Consider the following 18813-nt stretch of genomic DNA (forward strand, 5'->3'; position numbering starts at 1 on the left):
TCTGCACTGCCAGCACAGAGTCTGACGTGAGGCTCAGACTCATGAACTGTGAGATCATGACCTGAGCCAAACCAAGAGTCAGATGCCCAACTGACTGAACCACCCAGGAGCCCCTAAAATTCAGTTCTTAATAGAGACTTCAAAAGACATTTCATGGCCTTTCCATTCTACCTCAAAAATATCTTTCACACGTGTCTTTCTTCTCATCCTAGTTCAGTTCCTTGTAACATAAATCTAGAATATAAATCTGATTTCAAAAAAACTTTGTGAATGACAACAGCATGAGCAAAATCAAAAGACAAACAGAAAACTGGAAAAAAAACTACTTATAACACTTATAAAAGGAAAGAAGCGAATCTGCTTCATAAATAAAGAGCTCTCATAGATCAATAAGAAGAAAAAAACAGGTGACAACTCGATACCAAAATAGGCATGGACCTAAATCGCAGTGCATAGAAACAGAAATTCAACTGGGGTTCTTAGATACAGGAAATGGTGGCCAACTTTAGTCGTCTTTTTAACAAAGAATATCTGTAAAGATCAAAAGTCTGCCTAAGGCTTTGTGAAATAAACACCCCTCTGCATCATTTCTGAGCAGGTGAACTGGTACAGCCTCTTTGGTGGGCAACGAAGCAACAGCTAGCACATTTAAAATGCACACACTCGGTGACCAAACACCTCCACTTCCAGGAATTTATTCCAAAAACACACTTGGATGTGAGTGCAAACACATGCATCCATGAAGAGGCTCCTCGGCTGTGTTTCACCTACCGAAAAGCCTGGAAGTGACCTCAGTGTGCGGCAGAGGGGACCGGTTACATGACGGCACGTACAAGACAAGCTCTCCTGCCATTAAAGCTCCCCTGCCCTCGTGCAGTAGACCTCTGCAAAGCACAGTGGAACCCTTGAGCAACATGGGACTTTGGGGTGTCACTCCCACTCCACACAGTTGAAAATCCATGTATAACGTTGACTCCTCCAAAACTTCCCTGACAGCCTGTTGCTGGCTGGAAGTCTTACTAACAACACACACACACATCGATTAACCCAGAATTTGTATGTTACGCGTAGGATATACCGTATTCTTACAATAAACTAGGGAAAAGAAGATGTAATTCAGAAAATCATAAAGAAGAGGAAATACAGTTACAGTCCTGTACTGTATTTGGAAAAAAAAAAAAAAAAAAAAAAAAAACCAACTCTGGACGTAAGTGGACCGGTGCAGTGCAAACCCCATGTTGTTCCAGAGTCAGCTCTACTTTGGAATCAACTGCCCAGATACATGGGATACGGGATCCGTGGTTAATGAAAAGAGCCAGGGGAAGAATACTTTGTATATATGTAGTGTGTGTGCCCAGAATATCTGTAGGGTGAGTGACAAATCCGGAGGATTGTGTCTCCAGAGGAGACACTGGATACTTTTACCACGGGTAGATACTGTTTTACCATTGTTGCAGGCACATGTGCATGAATACTTAGAATGAACCGACCCAGGTCTCCCTTGACTGAAACCCTCAAAGGGCTCAGGGTCACCAGCTCAGCTGTGAGAAGGGGGCCCGCATCTGTCTCGCCACCTGAATGAAATAACGGCTGAATGGGTCTCCGGGATGAAGTCCAAATGCCTTGGCCTAATACACAGCGCCCTCAACAGGCTGTATGCCCTGCCAGTGCATGCCAGCCGCACCCCCCACCCACCCACCCACCTGAGCTCCAGACCTGCCTTCCACCTGCAAGGCACCCGACGTGGCGTGCATTCTGCGTCCCCATGGCCACGACAGGCCATTTCCTGATGCCAGCTCTTCTCAGTGACATCCGACAGCCCCTGATCGCATTACACATCTGTCTCTCCATCACGCTGAGCCTCTCTTTCTCTCTCTCTCTCTCTCATGATCCTTCTGAGGCGCAGATAAGGGAGTCACGTTGCATGTCAGCTTTGATTACAAAGCCAGCCCGTAGGTGACGATCAAACACACTTAAAATTACACTCGAGCATCTTAAATCATCCAGAAGTCACTGTAGTACAAAGTTCAAGTCCAACAAAGCCTTTTTTCTGTTTGTTTTTACTGCAACAATAAAATGGCTTGTTATTTCTTCAGCTAAACACCGGGTGAATTAGTTGGCTTGCGTTTACGAGCAATAGTGTAAGGAAAAGAACAAGGAAAAGGATAAAAGAACGAGGGAAGTAGAATCTTTAAGCAAAGTGGTCATCAAATGGCCAAGCTGTTTGCAATGTGGGAGCCACATGCAAACTAAGGAATTCTGCACAAACAGCGGGTTCACGCTTCTTGATCCCGCCCACTCTGGGGAGTAGGGCGAGAAGCATCCACCTGCACTACTCTGGGAATGATAATGGCTCTCTCTGTGTTCTCTTCTTGTGCTGTGATTAAATGCACAATGTTGCAGCTGTCACCGAGCAAATAAAGACGAACTGAGATCCTGACATGTAAGTTTGCTTAAGCCGTTGAGGTGCAGTGAGTGCCTTGATCTCATCGTTTCCGCCCTTAACGCGCATCAATCGTTGTTGGCCAGCAGCACCGCCCCTCCTCCCCTCACCCCACCCCGACTCCTCCGGCAGGGCTGAGGGCGACCTACGAGCAGAATCAGCTCACATCAGCCTAAAACTCGGTACTACACGAAAAGAGGAATGCAGCGTGCTTCTGAGCATGGGCGAGTAACTGTCATTCCATTTCCTTAAAGCTCTAAGAAAGAAGAAACCAAAACCAAATGTGTTGATGAGTGGAAAAGAAACAGTTTGAATTCCACTTGGAGGATCCACTGCTGAGCCATTTCTGGCTTATGTGGAATTGATAGGATAGGACATATGGAATGGAGGTGGTTAGGTACAGATAATGGGTTGTTCTTGGTCTATTAAACATATTTTTAAATGGCATTTTAACGCCAACTTCATGATCTTATAAATATTCCTACGTATATATATAATCTCCCTAATTCTCTATGACTAAGAGTTTGCCCTTGTTTCTGGTTGGCTTTTGATGCCTTTAAATTGCTCTGTCCCGATTCCTTCTGTAAGTGATCATTTGGTTCAACTAAACTTGAACCTGAACTTGACTGAAGGCTTTTTGGAGAAAGAAAGCATCGCCAACAAATTAAGAGGTTTTAAGCATTTACTCGGCAGTTCTAGGAAGAGACGGAACTATGCACACACACCTGCCTCCAGATTCGATGGGATCCTACCTGCTTCGACCTGCCTGAAAGCCATCCTCTTTAACTCAGTGGGTAGAGAAGCTTGATCATTTGTGTGTTGAACTTATGCAAATAAGGAGTGCGGGCACCTGGCCAGGCCCAGTGCTTCTCACAGGACACAGCACCACCTGGCCGGCCGGCCACCTCATTGGCAGCTCGGGTAGACACGGGGATGTGCTGTTTCTTGCGGGGGAAAGTTGGCTGGCTTGGGGCAGAACGGTGCTCTCTGCACAGCATTTCAAGAACTTGTGATATGTCAAAGACATCGTGCTGGTCTTGGGATGAGGGCGCTCGTGGAGATGTGTGAAGGCCTTGCACAAGGGCTCAGGCCCTAGTTTGGGATGGCAAACCAGAGGAGACACTGCCCCAGGGAACCTTCGGTGGATTACGTGAGCTGATAATACATTTGCAGGACAGGGTATTACTTGGAACAATATGCTGTCAGTGTGTTTTGTAAGCTGTAGAGTTATCTCCTTTTTGACTGGGATTCTAATTGGAATCTGGTAGTCAAGAGGTTACTGTTGTGGAGCCAGTCGTTTTTAAAAGGGTGCAAAGTCCCATGAGAAAACAGGCAAAATGACCAGGTCAGGAAGGGCCTGCTGAGATTGGACTCGTGAGGTGAGTAAGTAAGTAAATAAATAAATGGGGTGGAAAACCACGAGATGTGATGAGCTAGCCTGAATAGAGATGTGCTAAGTGCCTGAATGGAGATATGCTAAGTGCCTGAATAGAGATGTGCTAAGTGTCCGAACAGAGATGTGCTAAGTGCCTCAATAGAGATATGCTAAGTGCCTCAATAGAGATGTGCCAAGTGTCTGAACAGAGATGTGCTAAGTGCCTGAATGGAGATATGCTAAGTGCCTGAACAGAGTTGTGCTAAGTGTCCGAACAGAGATGTGCTAAGTGCCTGAACGGAGATATGCTAAGTGTCTGAATAGAGATGTGCTAAGTGCCCAAACAGATGCACTAAGTGCCTGAATAGGGATGATGAGGGAGCCTAAGGCAAGTTGAGGGCCAAGCAGGAGCTAACAACACCTTCCCCTCCCCCGCCCACACAAGTGGGATGTATGTGACATTCCTCAGGCACTGCTGGCTGCCCAAGAACACAGGAAAGGACAGAAAACAAATGGTTAAACTGACAGAGATCACAGGACCAGAGTCTCCATCAGTTTACAAATATCTTAGTAAATTACAAGAAAAGGGCCATCTTATCAATAGCCTCATGTCTGGGAACTCCCTACTGTCTTCAGGCTAATGCTTTGCTAGAGGGAAAATAGCCTTAGCTTGACAACAGCCAGGCCTCCAGTGATCTGTGGGTCTTCAGCAGATGGAAATCCCTTTAAGAAACTTCCTCTTGACTTCACCTCCCCCCGACTCCACAGTATATAAACTGTCACACTTACAAAGGCAGCTCTTTCTGCCCACGGGACCTGTCCCTGAGCTTTAATAAAATCATATTTTCGCACCAAGATGTCAAGAGTTCTTTCTTGGCCTTTGGCTCTGAACCACCCCCCCCCCCCAAAGGCTCCAAAACCCCATCAGAGATGTGTTAAGTGCCTGAATAGACATGTGCTAAATGCCCAAAGTGATGTGCTAAGTGCCTGAAGAGGTGTGTTAAGCACCTGAATAGAGATGAGCTGAGTGTAAAATACGTACACAGCTCATTAAAAATTTCTGCGGTGATGAAATGTTGACATGATCTTTTCACATGCTGAGTTCAAAAGAATACATTACAATTAATTTTATGCATTTCTTTTTGCTTTGTTTAATGTGGCCACTGGAATATGTAAAATGACGCACTCATTCGCACGGTTTCAGGGACCAGGTAGGCAGGTGTCCCATTGCTGCCTGTTCTGCCGATTTACCAGGAGAAAAAAGGTGTTTCAGTATCTATGGAAAACTTTCTGATTTTGTATTTTTTTAGAGAGAAAGAGAGACAGAGTGTGAGCAGGGGAGGGGCAGAGTGAGAGAGGGAGACACAGCATCCCAAGCAGGCTCCAGGCTCCGAGCTGTCAGCACGGAGCCTGACGTGGGGCTCGAACTCACGAACCGCGAGATCATGACCTGAGCGGAAGTTGGCCGCTTAACCGACTGGGCCACCCAGGTGCCCCCGAATTTTCTGATTTTTAATGTTCCCAAAGGTATTTCTTGCTCCTCCAATGTGTTCAGAAGTTCCTGGGGGTCTGCTTTCCACTTTCCTTGATAAAAATCAGTGAAGCTTTCACACCCATACTGGTGGCCTCCACAGCAGAGGCATCCCATGTTCCCCCTCCTACAACCCCGAATGTCCGTGTCACCCACCCGAGGAGGGGGCACCCCACCCCAGGCCCAGGCGTGTTCCTGCTGGCTTGTGCCCATCGGAACATCCAGCTGCCCAAGCCCCTGCCCTGGACATGTAGCCCTGGGACCTGGGGGGGGGGGGGGGACTTGTGGAGACTCAGACTCTCCTTCTTGCTGGGCTGGAAGTGGAGGACCAGCAAGGAAATTCCAGCAGGAATGGGAAGTGGACCAAGGCAAGAGTGGACTCCTGTCCTTACCGTCTGAGCTGCAAAACCCAGCCTGAAGCCTGCCCCACCTCCAGACCCTTGACAGGATGAGCCGCTCAGTCCCCTGCCTTGTCCAGGCAGTTTGCGCTGGCTTTCAGTTACTTAAAGCTGAAAATCTCTGATGCCGCTACGGACAAGGAGCATAGAGCCTTTACCGTTCACGTTCACCTGCTTGCCACACCAAGCCCTGTGTGAAGCCATCCAGTCTCTGACCACAATCTTATCTTTCCCCCAGGCTCCTCAATCACGAAAACCACAAAGACCTCTGACCTCACAGCCCCTCACCTCCAAGCCGCCCCGCCTCCCACTCCGGGCAAAGATTCCTTTTCCCATCATTTCAGTGATTTTCTTGTCAATACCTTGGCCTCTCCTCTCCCCTGGCCTTTTGTACCACACTCTGTGTATCCAGCAAGGCTCCAGCCACCCGCTTAGGCTTGGCCAGGGCTGCAGGGTGAGATGGGGTGGGAGGGCCGTGGCCCCGGGCGCCAGCTCCCAGCCCCCTTGCTCGTCATTTCAGGGACCCTTCGCAGCGCAGGGCGCAGTTCCCCGCCATCCTCACTGGAGCGTGCCTCTCCCTTGGCTCCCCTGCGCTTTCCGCCCCGGAAGCCAGGGCTGCCTGGGTCCCAGGCTGGGTGTCTGCCTCTCGCGGCCTGGCTGGGACGTGTGTGTCCCGCCCTGGGCCAGGGGTGTTTCTGTGGTCTCGCAGCCCCTGGCGGGACGGCACACAGGATGTGCTCGCAGTGTGTACCCCCCACAGTGCCTGGCCCCACTCTGCCATACACACAGGTCTGCGGAACCACCCCTGTCCTCTCCCAGCCCTTCCCATCGCTCTCAGGCCCCCGCTCTCCCTCGTCCCCCCCCCCCCTGGTGGCCTCCGCAGCGGCCTGTGGTCCTGTGAGCGCTCTGTTCTCACTTTTCCTTCCTCCCAAACGCTGGGCGGCCGCCGTGGAACCCAGGACTGCCACAGCGGAGCAGCCCGGATTGGGTCCACGCCGCCCTGGGGACACTCCCTTCCTGCCAGCACATCTCCATACAGGCTTCTGTTTGCCTCTGTTATCTACAGCGGTGCCCAGTCTTGCACACCCTGTTCAGGAAGGAGAAAGAGGACAAGCCGGCGACAGCCTCCATGCAAAGTCCAGCGCCCCGTGGGTGACACTCGTGCTCATGGGGACGCCAGCACGATCGTCCGTGGGCGTCGCTGAGCCTCAGAACGCCCTTCTCGGGCTGGAACAGCCTCAGCCTTGCCCTTCCCTGTGCCTTGGGAGCCCTGCAGTCAAAGCTCCAGGCACGGCCCCCAGTGCCCCGACAAGAGCTTGGTTCACAGCAGGGGTCAGAAGTCCTTTCCTGGAAATGACCAGAGAGTACACACCTTGGGGCTTGTGGGCAGCTGGTCGCGGTCCAGCTGCTTGGACAGCCACCGCCGTTGGCAAGCAGCGGCCAGCACCACCCCTGGGAGCTGCCACGTCCTCCAGATTGTACTCATAGGACAGGCCCTGCCTCGCTTGGCCCTGGGCCATAACTTTGTCCGCCCTTGAGCGAGAAGATTATTTCAAGGGTTCTGAGGACCAGCCTCCCACTTTTGAGACTATGGATCCCCCATGATTTCACGAAAACAACTGTGTGGAAAATATATATATATATATATATATACACACACATATATATCTTACATCCATTACTCACGCAATTTATTTCTCCACCACCAGTGAAATGAACTTTGTTCCCTAGGTTTCTGACCCTGTTTTTAACTTACCAGAGCACCTCCTAATTGCGACCTTTTTTGTTAAGGGCTGATCTGAACCCATCCGCCTGATTTAGAGGCTTGTCAAGATTGTTGTCAGGTTCTTCTGGGAGATGTTTACAGCTTCAGGGGATTAGAGGTGGGTGGGGAAACCACAGGTCCCCTCTGCCCACCGCTCGGACAGCCAGACCAGCCAACCTTGCGGTTGAATCTGTGCCACAGTGGGGCCAGGGGCTGACTCCCTGACTACGTGTTCACACAGGGGCCCCCAGAACCCCTCCAGTAAACCACAGACCCTTGACACTGGTAATTATTTCTGAGATGCTTTACGCTAATGAACAAATCTAACATTTGCAGTGCTTAGGAAACAACTCCAGATTAGGGTATTTAAAATGCTAATTAACAGCCGGCCCCGGAGTTAGAACACAGAATGAACTGGGGCACCTCGGTGGCTGTGCTGGTTAAGCATCTGACTCTTGTTTTCAGCTCAGTTCATGATCCCAGCATCGTGGGATCGAGCCCCAATGGGCTCTGCACTGAGCATGAAGCCTGCTTGAGACTCTCTCTCTCATTCTCTCTCTCTCCCGCCCCCCTCTTTCCCACTTGTTCTGTCTCTAAAAATAAATGAAATTTTTTGGGGTGCCTGGGTGGCTCAGTCGGTGAAGCGTCCGACTTCGGCTCAGGTCACGATCTCACGGTTCGTGGGTTCGAGCCCTGCGTCAGGCTCTGTGCTGACAGCACGGAGCCTGGAGCCTGCTTCGGGTTCTGTGTCTCCCTCTCTCTCTGCCCCTCCCCTGCTCGTGCTCTCTCAATAAATAAATAAATGTTAAAAATTTTTTTCTTTAAAGAACACAAGGTGAGCTCACATGCACAGCACACGGAGGGGTACCTGAAGGGCCACACAGACAGTAAGAGTGTCCCTGTCTAGTGACTGATCCCCAGACAAACTATTCCCCCCAAACAGCGTCTTCCAAGCTTGCACCTTCGAAAACTCTTCATCTGTCGGGACCCATAAAATGGAGACCTCCCGTTGGCCTGGCCCACATCCCAAACCTGAACCTCAGTAGCCAGGAAATGCATTACTTTTGAGGAAACCTAGCACACACCAGTCGGGCCCCTCCGACTGGGTTCAGCTGGCTCACGGGACCCAGGAGCCCTGACCTCCCAGCCAGCCAGGCCTGTCTCCGCCCTGCTGTTCCAAGGCTCCATGAAACCCGCTCTTGTCCCCGATCCCTCGGGAAGTTCTCCGCTGCTTGTGAGACGGGGCGGCCCTGCTCCGTGCCTCGTTTTCCCCTGGATAAAGGGCACCAGACCTCTCACTCAATTATTCTAGCTTTGTCGTTGACACGCTCCACATTCCACAGCCAAGCCCTGTTTATTTTACTCCTGAAATGTGGCAAACCCACACTTAACCTCCTGTGCGCATCCTCATCCACCCTCCAGAATGCAGTCCAAAGGACCTTCTACAACACAGAAGTCAGATAGCTTTTGGTGGCTTAATTCTGTTGGTGGCCCAAAACCGTAGGTCCGGTGTGACGGGGCCCCGCCTACCTCTCCAGCCTTATCTGCCCACCTCAGCCAGAGTGGGTTTTCTCTCAGCACTACTGACATTTGGGGCTGGATCATTCTCCACTGTGGGGACCACCCCGGGCATCGTAGGCTGTTCAGCAGCACCCTGGCCTCTACCCACTGGATGCCAGTGGTCTCTCACACCCAGTGTAACAACCAAAAATGTCGCCAGACAATGCCCAATGCTCCTTCCTCCTCTGCACATCCTTCTGGTCCCTGATCCCACTGAGAATCACTCATCTAGCATATCGGGCATTGCTAAGGCCGCACAACTTGGATCTGAAAGGGATGCGCTCTCCCCCATGGTCCTGCCTGCTGCCCCTTTGCCCAGGACACCGTCTTCCCCGTACGTCCAGCCTTCCCCACCTGGCCAGTTAGGGCCCATGGTATCATGAATCGTTCACATTTATTAAATGCATACTGAGCACCAGGCCCTGTTGTAAATGCTGAAAATGTACGAACTCGCATTTAAACCTCCTAAGGAACCCATGAGGCAGGTCATATCAGTAGCCCCTCTTTGTGGATAAGAACTCTGAGCAGCAAAGCTCAGGTGACCAGACCTACGTCGCACGTGCTAGGGAGCCCGCAAGTGAAGGCAGGAAGCCCTGCCCCAGAGTTTGTGTTTTCCACCGGTCTGTGTGTTTCCCCTAGCCTGGGATGGATCACCCACCTCCCTGCTCTCGGGACACCTCACCTCTACCTGCCTATGGATGTACTCATGACAATTCAGCGTCCCTACTTACGGACAGGGGGTTAACTTACAACTACAAACAGATGCACCAGAAGGGGCCCCGTTTTTCTCTGTAAAGCTCCAATCTTATCTAACTCAGACACCCTCCTCTGCTAGACTGAAGGGAACCCCAATCTTACGCATTTGGGGGTCTCCCTCCCCCACTGTCCAGGGTCACTTGAGGGTCAGAGGGGTCTTTGGCTCTGGCTCCACAAGAACCTCTGTCATCATAGGGACCTCCGTCCCCTCCCCTTCCAGGACACCTGGCATTCTCCTCAAGGAACCTCCGTTTTTACGCGACACAGGACGCCTATGACAACCTCTGATTTTTCTTTTTCTGCAATCCCTCCAGGGCGAAGGGCAGACAAAGCTGGCCCTGAACAGACCAAAGCACAAAGAACAATTGTTGTCATGCTTCATGAAGCACAGCTGGGAAGAGAGCAGAGTCACTGAGGGGCCCCGCGCCCCAGCTAAAGGCCAGCGGTCTCACTGGACATGCCTGCCTCCTTCTGCTAACGGCCCCCTGGCTGGGAGCGCCTGGGGGCCTTTGGAATCCTGAGGTTCACACGGACAGTTCACATCCAGAGCCAAACGTTAAAGAAAGACATGCTTTCTCTGGCTCCCTGTGGGACCTGGCCTCTCTCTCTGACACCCTTTCCCGGCACTCGCCCCCTGACTCGTGCCTTCCAGAGAGCCTGGCCTTCTTTCTGTCTCTCAGGCATGTCAAGCTGGCCTCGGGACCCGTGCTCGTGCTATTACCTGCCTCCCCAGCTGTCCTCCCAGATCTCAGGGACTGCCTCGCTCGGTCACAGAGGTCTCCGCTTAAATGTCACCATCTCAGAGAGCCTCCCCTAAGCCCACGCCACTAATCACCATCTGGAGCTGCCTCCTTTACTTCTCTTCACTCCCGTAGAGTCTCTCCCCTGCTGGCACGTGCTCCACGAGAGCAGAGGCCACCCTGCCCTCCTCACTGTGGGTGCCCATGAGTGAAGCAGGGTCACTGCCATCCAACGGCAGATAAACCCGAATGACGCCCATCCTCACCGCGAAATCCTAATCGCCAAGCTCAGAAAACTGATGTACCCTCTACCCGTCATGAGAGAGGATCCTGCTGCTCTCCATCTTTAGAAGACCTGTAACATGTTTCAGTGGAAAGGGACGTTAAAGGGCGGGCTTTGCCCCGATGGCTCATTTTAATGATGGGGAAGCTGACCCGCAGAGGGGAAGTAAATTAAGAAATTTCATGAAGCAAGCCGGTTCAAAAAAAGAAGAAGCTTCCATTAAGCCCAGGCAGCAATCTGCTCCCGCCCCCCCCCCCACCCCCCCGGGGAGGCTCACAGGCCAGTGAGGAGGAGAGAACAAGTCCCCAGGGAAACAAAGGACAAGATAATTGCAGAAGTGAGTGTGGAGCAGGTAAGCACCCTGGAAGAGGAAGATGCGCCCAGACAGCGCGGGGGTGGGGTGGGGGTGGGGCGCCGGGAGGCCCCCGCGGGCGGCAGGGCCCCGAGCAATGACGCCCCCGCTCCCCCCCTCCCCCCCCTCCCCCCGGCGCCCACCCAACGAGGAGGGCAGGCCCGCACGTGTGCCGCGCCCTGGGCTGGAAACCCTCCCGAAGCCCGGGCTTCGGCGGACCCTCCTGCACCCAGGATTCCGCGCCAACGCCACTCCGGCCGCGAGGCCTCCCGGAGCATCCTGCCCAAACGGCTGCCGTGCACAGAGCGGTCCCTGCCCCATCAGATAACGCTGCGCGCGCGTGTCACCGCGTGCGGCCCTGCGCTTCCTCGCTGTCTTCTGCCCACCGCAATGTAGGCGCCGCGCAGCCCCCAGACCTGGGCGCTCCGGGGACGCGGAAGCCAGGCACGCCGGGACCCGCGTGGGGACCCCCCCCCCCACCCGGACCCCCCTCCCCCAGCGGCCCGTGGGGGCGGCGCGTGCGGCGGGCCCGGGAGCCGGGAGCCGCGGTCCAGGCCCCGCGCGCGCACAGGCCCCACGCGCGCCGAGCCCGTCGGTTTGTGCGCGCGGTCTGGGGGGGCCGGGGGCCCAGGAGCGCCTCGCGCCGGCACCTACCGGACGCGCTCGGCCGTGACGGCGTTGCCCGTGTGCCGCCGCAGCACGGCCAGGAACAGGAGCCGCATGCCGCCGCCGCCGCCCGGCCATCGACCGCCCGCCGCCACCGACCAGGCCCAGGGCGGGGGCGGGGCCGGGGACGCGGACCCGGACCCCGGCGGCGGGCGGTGGCGCTCGCTCGGTCGGTCCCGCCCGCCGCTCCCGAGGCCTCGCCCGCGCTCGCCGGTTCGGCGCTGGGGTCCCAGGCGCGCGCGGGGTGGGGGTGGGGGGGGGGGCGGGAGCGCGACACCGCTCCCGCGGGACCGGCACCCCGGGTTCCTCGGGGCCCCTCCCAGGGGAACCAGAAGAGACCACGGCTGGACTCTCAGGGGTCCAGGGGAAACCGTGGGTCCGCTCTTACAGGGACCAGGTGTGGCTGTGGGTCTGCTCCCAAGGGGACCAGGCTGTAGGTGTGCTCCCTTGGGGACCAGCAGCAGAGGGGATCTGGGGTCCCCTCCCACAGGGACCAGGGTTGGTCACGCCCCCCACCTCCAGCCCCCTGGGACCAGGGGTAGTTGCGGGTTGCTCCCATGGGATGTATGAGGCGCTGGGTCTCTTTCCACAGGGGCCAGCAGCAGGGGTGACTGTCGATTCCCTCCCTCAGGAGACAGAGGCGGCCACGGAAGGACTGCCATCCGCACCCGGGAAGCCAGCGTCTGCCCGATGGGTATCAGCACCAGGGATCTATGATGATGCTTGAGAAATCAGATAGGAAGCCATCATTTCCACAACTGACCAGATCTAAGAGGCAACCGACCCCTTTAGATGTGTTAAAGATAAACTGGGCTATATTGAACTTTTCTAAGTTCATTTGAGCACAAGTTGATTCCAGTGGAGAAGTACTAAACTGGAAGAGTTTGGGGCGGGACAGGAGCTCCGGGAGAGACCTGTACACAGAAAATGCTGACGCAAAGCCAGATGGTTAATTGGCTACAGCCTGAAGCCTAGTTGGCTGTCTCCGATTGGTTGTTCTTACATTTCGATTCGGTAACCTTAACCTTGAGGCCTTTACAGGCTCCCTCCGGGCTTATTCACATCAGCACCAAGGCATCAGAGCCCCGTGGGTCTAGTGGCCTTTGTTTAATTTAACACACAGGGCCCGGGGCCTGGGCTCTTCAGCTCACCACGGTGGCTGATGACTCACTTCAATTCCTTCATGATCTCCATTTCAATTCCTGTTTTAAGAAGAATCTGAAGCTTATTTCTTGGCTCCACAGTCACTAGGGACTCAGGTTTCTTTCTAACTCCAGCATCCCAGTGTTTGGCCTCTGTTCCCAGCAGGGCCACAAGGTGAAGCTTGAGTGCTGAAGCCCCACCCATCACATTCACGTTCCAGGCAGCAGGGAGCAGGGGCAAAAGGGCACAGCAAAATGACACTTTTACTTTTAAGAGCTCCTCCTGGAGTGTCACCCAGCCCTGAGGCCTTTATCTTACTGTGTACCTGGCCACATCTTCTATCCAGGGCAGCTGGGAAATGTAGTGTGACTGCTGGGCACATCATCACCCTGAATCAAATGGCAGTCACTTAGCAATAACAGGTTCCAGGGGCTTGTATGTGGACAGATCTTTTCCAGGGCAAGGCACTCCACCCGCTAACAGGCCCATATCAAAGATGATGGCTTGTGTGAACGCCCTGACCGCCGTGCTGGGACCCTTCCCAATCCTCCTACCCCTGAGTCTGAGCTTAGTCACGGCTCCAACCTCCCCCTTGCTTGGGAAGATGTCATCAGTAGGGTAGGCACCGGGTAGATGTTTGTTGAATTAAGTGAAATCATGGAATTTGCACTGCTGTGAAATTTTGTTCCCACGATGATGCATTCCTGATTTAAAAAAATTTTTTAATGTTTATTTATTTTTGAGACAGAGAGAGACAGGGCGTGAGCAGGGAAGGGGCAGAGAGAGAGGGAGACACAGAATCCGAAGCGGGCTCCAGGTTCTGAGCTGTCAGCACAGAGCCCGACGCGGGGCTCGAACCCACGAACCGTGAGATCGTGATCCGAACCAAAGTCGGACGCTTCACCGACTGAGCCACCCGGGCGTCCCTCCTGATTTTCTAATGGAAGTCAGTGCTGCTATAGGATTTGCTGGGCTGAAATTCACTGTCGTTGGATTTTTCTGGCATAAACCTGTTCTGTAGGGTAGGAGATTCTGACAGATCTTTGGGGGCCCATTTCTTTGTTCATTCATTGCTTCCGTGTGCCTGTTTAGGAGACAAAAGAAGGACCGTAAACAGTATCATAGCTAATTAGTTCATTTTGGTGAAGTCTTTTGTGATTCTCCCAAGTAGGCAGTGAAAAGGGTTCAAAGACAAATGTGACGTCACGGGATGACATAGAAATAATTAGTGGGGGGGGGGGCACGACTAGAACAGAAAAGGTCGTAAGCATCTCTTATGCTTCTCCAGATGCTTCTAACACAAGGGTCTTAAAATATATGTAAAGCAAAATCTATTTTTTCTTTCATCATAGTGTTTGCTTAGACTATTTCTCCAGTTCACGGCACCAGGAAAAATGAAACTATGTTATTTGCCCCGTGTAAAAGTGATCGCATTTTCAGGGCGAGATACTGACTTTAGGAATGGCTCATGATAAAAATCAACCCTTGACATCTTTCTCTCTCTCTCTCTCTCTTTTTGCTTCATGACATTAACAAACGAGGTACGCTCCTTCTCTGTTTCTATCAGGTTCCAGTCTCTGCACCGTCTTTGTCCCCCCACCACAGTAGTGAGAACTACAAATGTGGCGTGCGGGGTGGGGGGCGGGGATCTTCCTAAAAACAGAAGGCACGTATACAACTGTGGTTTAAGTGCCCTGGTTAGGTTTCCTTTTTCTGGCTTTCCGGACAGCACTTGACATGATCAAATGCAAAAGAAAGCCACAGGTCTAAAGTAACTGGTTTCTTCTAGTGTTGCTTGGCGAACGGGGGCGGGGGGGGGGGGAGGAATGGGGAGTCAACCAGAACCAGACGATCTTCCCTTCGAGCTTTCAGCAAAAAGCAAGCAGCCCTTTCTTCCCACTGCTGTTCTGAAGGTGGGGCGTGGTGGGTTCTTAACTCTTCAGCACAAGGAAGCTCATCCCCAAGATTCTCATCGTTGCCACGCGAGATGGTCCGCGTGAACGCACCGTTGCTGCTCTATGGCCCCATGGGTCTCATAACACAAGAGACAAAGGTCCAATTCTGTGCACGCAGAGGCTGATGAAAGGGAAGATATTTCACCTGCTGCTAGTAACAACCTGTTGTATGCTGAGAGCCGTATTTATTCTTTAAATTTTTTCATTTATTTGTATTAAACGCCCACATATGTTTAGCACATACAGATACACAAAACAATTTAAAAATCACACTGAATCCCACCGCCCTGAGGTAAACACTATGAGCACTCGGGTCTCAGGTTTCTCCAGAGTCTGTGAATCTAATCACGAAAACAGTCGCACCCCCCACCCCCCTGCGGCTGCCAGGGTCGCAGGCACTGGGCAGTTTACTCCCCCACCAGGCCTCCCCCCACCCTGGACGGTAGGCACTACTGTTCTCAGCCCTTTACAGATGAAGGAACGGAGACTCGAGAAGGTAGGATGTCTCCCAGAGTAGCAGACAGAACGGATGCCGCGGTCCCTTTGACTCGGCTATACGGACACGGTATTTTGTTGACTGTCATTGCTTTGGTTTGTGCTTGTCATTGCGTTATAAAAAGTAAAAATGCTTTACACGGGTTGGGTTTTTGTTGTTGTTCTGTTATTCGCTCTTTTTCACTTTTACTTAATAATCGCGGTAGGCACAGTGCTAACATGGCCCCAAGATTTCCAGCCTCCTGATGCGTGTCACCTTCCAGTTACTCAATCAAACGCCCAACCAGGTGGTGGGGTGAGGAGAATTTGTAGGTTAAGTTCCCAATCAGTCGCCCTTAAAATGGGGGGATTATGCGGGGCGAGTCTCATCCAGTAACTGTCCCTTTAAAGGTGCTGGGCATTTCCTGATGTCAACAAGGCTCTGGTGGGAGAGGGACGCGAGGTCGGGGAGATTCTCTGCTGCTGCCCTTGGGGCCCACGGCGGCCACGAGCACGGAGCAGAGGCAGGCCCTTGGGGCGGAGGCCACCCCCACGCGCCCACCTGACAGCTGGCAGGAAACTGGCACCTTTACCGCCCGCCTCAACGCGCTAGATCCTGCCACGGCCACGGGAACCAGAAAGAGCTCCAGATGAGACCTCACTTCTGCTGTGCGAGACCCTGAGCTGAGAACCAGTCAGCCACGCCCAGGCTCCTGACTTGCACAAGCGTGGGCTGGTGGTGCTGACGTCGCTACAGTTGTGGTGATTTGTTTAGTAACGAGAGAAAACAAATACAGTGTGTCCTAAATGGTTTCCACCTCAGAACCCTGTATCCTTTGAGGAAGGACAGCATCCCAGTGTCCCCATGCGCTACAATCAATGCCTTCCTCCTGTACATCTTTGCTGCTCCCAATCCTGCTAATCTGGGCAACATTGCGACGAACGTTTTATAGCTAAGTCTCTGTGCATTCTAAATTCCTGGAAATGGCACTACGCACGGAGTGTCGGCGAATGTGGTTTTGAAATGAACACCCACTGCCCTCTAGAAACATTGCACCAAACGTATCTCCCCATTGGCCATTTATGGGCACACACACTTCACTTCCCCCAAACTGCCTTTCAGTTCAAGTGACGTGTCCCGTCTTTCTGTGTTTTTAAATTATTAGTGTTAACTTTTTTTTCCCCTTTGAAGGGCATTTTTTAAAAAAATGTGTGTGCATGTGTGTAATGTGTATGCGTGTGTAATGTGTGCATGTGCAATGCTTGTGTAAGCCTGTGTAACGTATATGTGCGTGTGTAAGGTGCATGCATGCATGTGTAATATGTGTGTGCATGTAATGTGTGTGCACGTGGGTGTAAATTGTGTGCATGCATGTGTGCCTATTGCTTGTATTATTAGCTGGAACTTTTCCATTGCAAGGGACAAAAGTCACACTTGCTTAATCAGAAAGAGAAATTATGGGCTCACAATTGATTGTCCAGGAAAAAACCTACTTTAAGCGATGGGCAGAACCTACACCCAGAAATGTCTTTCACGGCTTAGCCCTGATTAGAGCAACTTGGGTCACTATCCCATCTTTGAGCCAATCACGTAGCTTAGGTCACATGACCACACCGCGCCCAGGGGAGGCCAGTCCTGCCTGCACCACAGGGGGCACAGGTTAACCCAAGAAAGAAGGTGCTGTCCTCAGAATAGATGCTAAGCAGGGCCACGGGGCAGCCCGTCCTCCAGAATGCCCAGACACTCACTTTGCGCGTTTTATTTACTGGATGTTTACCCAATACATCCCATAAGACTCCCAAGAACTGGTAAAATGAAGACACTAAGTTTGTCATACGTATTTCAAGTACTTTTTAAGTTTGTTTGCTGTCAACAGCAATTACCCTCTTTTGCGCAAGGAAGTTTGAAGTCTTTATGTAGTCAGATACTTAACAGTCTTCTGTTATGGCCTGTGGCTTTACTGTTGGGCTTAGGAAAACATTCTCTGCCCTAAGAGCTTCCGTTTGCCAACATTTTTAACTAATGCTTTTTCTTTTATTTCTCCATGACAATATTTTAACCATCTGGAATTGATGCTGGTTCGGAGTGTGAAAACTGTTTTTCCCACATGTAATAGTTGGTTATTCCGACAGAATTCATTGAGTACTCCGTGCTTTTCTCCATGGGTTGGAAATGCCTTTATTACCATTTGCTGAATTATTTTATGCATGTGTTTTGATGGTCTTTCCCGCGTGTTCCTCTTCACTGACCTTTTCTGTGAGGCCTAATCTAAAAACCAAATAAATACACTTGGAGGTACCGATTACCTCTTTTATGACTGCAATGGGGATTAAGACACTCGTGAGGAGTTACAGAGTGGTGGTTATGACAGGGCGGTTAGGTGTGGTCCCACACCTGGCACGTCTTCAAAAGGGACGAAGGGGAAGTTCCTGATCTTTCACTTTCCCCCTCTCTCCTACCTTCCCTCTCTGCTGGTGAATGCCTGGCTGTTGCAGATGGCCCGGGGTTTTTTAAAGCACATGAGGACATAACCCCAAGAAGCAGAGCTCGTTACGCACAAGGGTCAGGTAAAACGACTGGTTAAAAAAAGGCAAAGCCAACAAACCTGACTTCCTGGCCATGCACTCTCACCTCCCTGGTAAAAAGAAAACACACGTCATTCCGAGAGCTGAATTAATTCATGCAGCGCAGGCAGGTGAGTTTGGCTTTGTTGTGGGCCAAAGAATGGAAGGCCTGACTCTACTCCGGGGGTTGACTGTGCCTCTACTGCTTATCTTTTCTGCTTCTGCCTAGATTCTCTGCGGCCAGACCGAACCGTTACAACAGGGACTCCCTGAAATAAACAGATCTTATGACAAGTCTGTCCCCGAGGAGAGTCCAAAGATGGACAGGATGGCCTGACTGTAACGTTGCTAACGCCTCCCACCACGGTCTGGTGCACAGAGACCAGCAGGGCCGGTCGTGGTCCCCAGGATGGAACCGGGGAGCAGAAAAGCAGAAGCATGGGCCGCAAGCGCTGACACCGAGCCGTCGCACCTTGCGGACTACGGTTGACTGGTGACGACGGATGGCACAGAACATCCGTGATGGCTAGCTGTGAACCGGCGTTTTGAGGAAGCTGAAACTGTGAGTAAACAGGTACGACTGTCTGGAAGCAAGGGGCGAGCCACGCAGAGATGAAATGAGCCGCAGAAATATTATGAAAAGGTCAGAGAGGTTCGACCGCCCCTGAAATGTGCTCAGTGTCTGATGGCTTCTGAATTCACTCCATCAGATCGCACCTCCTCCCAGGGGACAGGGCAGTGCTGGAGCAGGGAAGGGTCCCGTGTCTGACAGCCAGTGGTGCACCCCAGTCCGCACCCCCAGCACCC

General features: G+C 52.4%; 1 protein-coding gene and 1 long non-coding RNA gene across 8 annotated transcripts in view; one reads left to right on the forward strand and one right to left on the reverse strand.

Annotated features, from left to right (window-relative positions):
* GLT1D1 (glycosyltransferase 1 domain containing 1) overlaps positions 1 to 18813 on the reverse strand; it is a 91984-nt gene that overhangs the window by 69501 nt on the left and 3670 nt on the right. For 3 of the 7 annotated variants that reach the window (XM_086681439.1, XM_086681434.1, XM_086681433.1), the window contains exon 1: positions 12386 to 12531. The exons of 1 other annotated variant lie outside the window; for it this stretch is intronic. In XM_086681439.1, the coding sequence (XP_086537565.1) occupies positions 12386 to 12531 (146 nt within the window). Of the gene's footprint in view, positions 1 to 10834; positions 11077 to 11857; positions 12009 to 12385; positions 12532 to 18813 lie in introns of those variants that run through there. 3 more of the 7 variants (XM_086681437.1, XM_086681435.1, XM_086681436.1) reach the window with 2 other exon arrangements.
* On the forward strand, positions 10147 to 12692 carry LOC147575241 (uncharacterized). The gene is made up of 2 exons (XR_015242169.1): positions 10147 to 11203; positions 12462 to 12692. It is a non-coding gene; the product is annotated as an uncharacterized LOC147575241 (long non-coding RNA).

Source organism: Puma concolor, chromosome D3 (genome assembly GCF_028749965.1).
Source record: "Puma concolor isolate L17-30 chromosome D3, mPumCon1.1.hap2, whole genome shotgun sequence".
NCBI classification, from domain to species: Eukaryota; Metazoa; Chordata; class Mammalia; order Carnivora; family Felidae; genus Puma; species Puma concolor.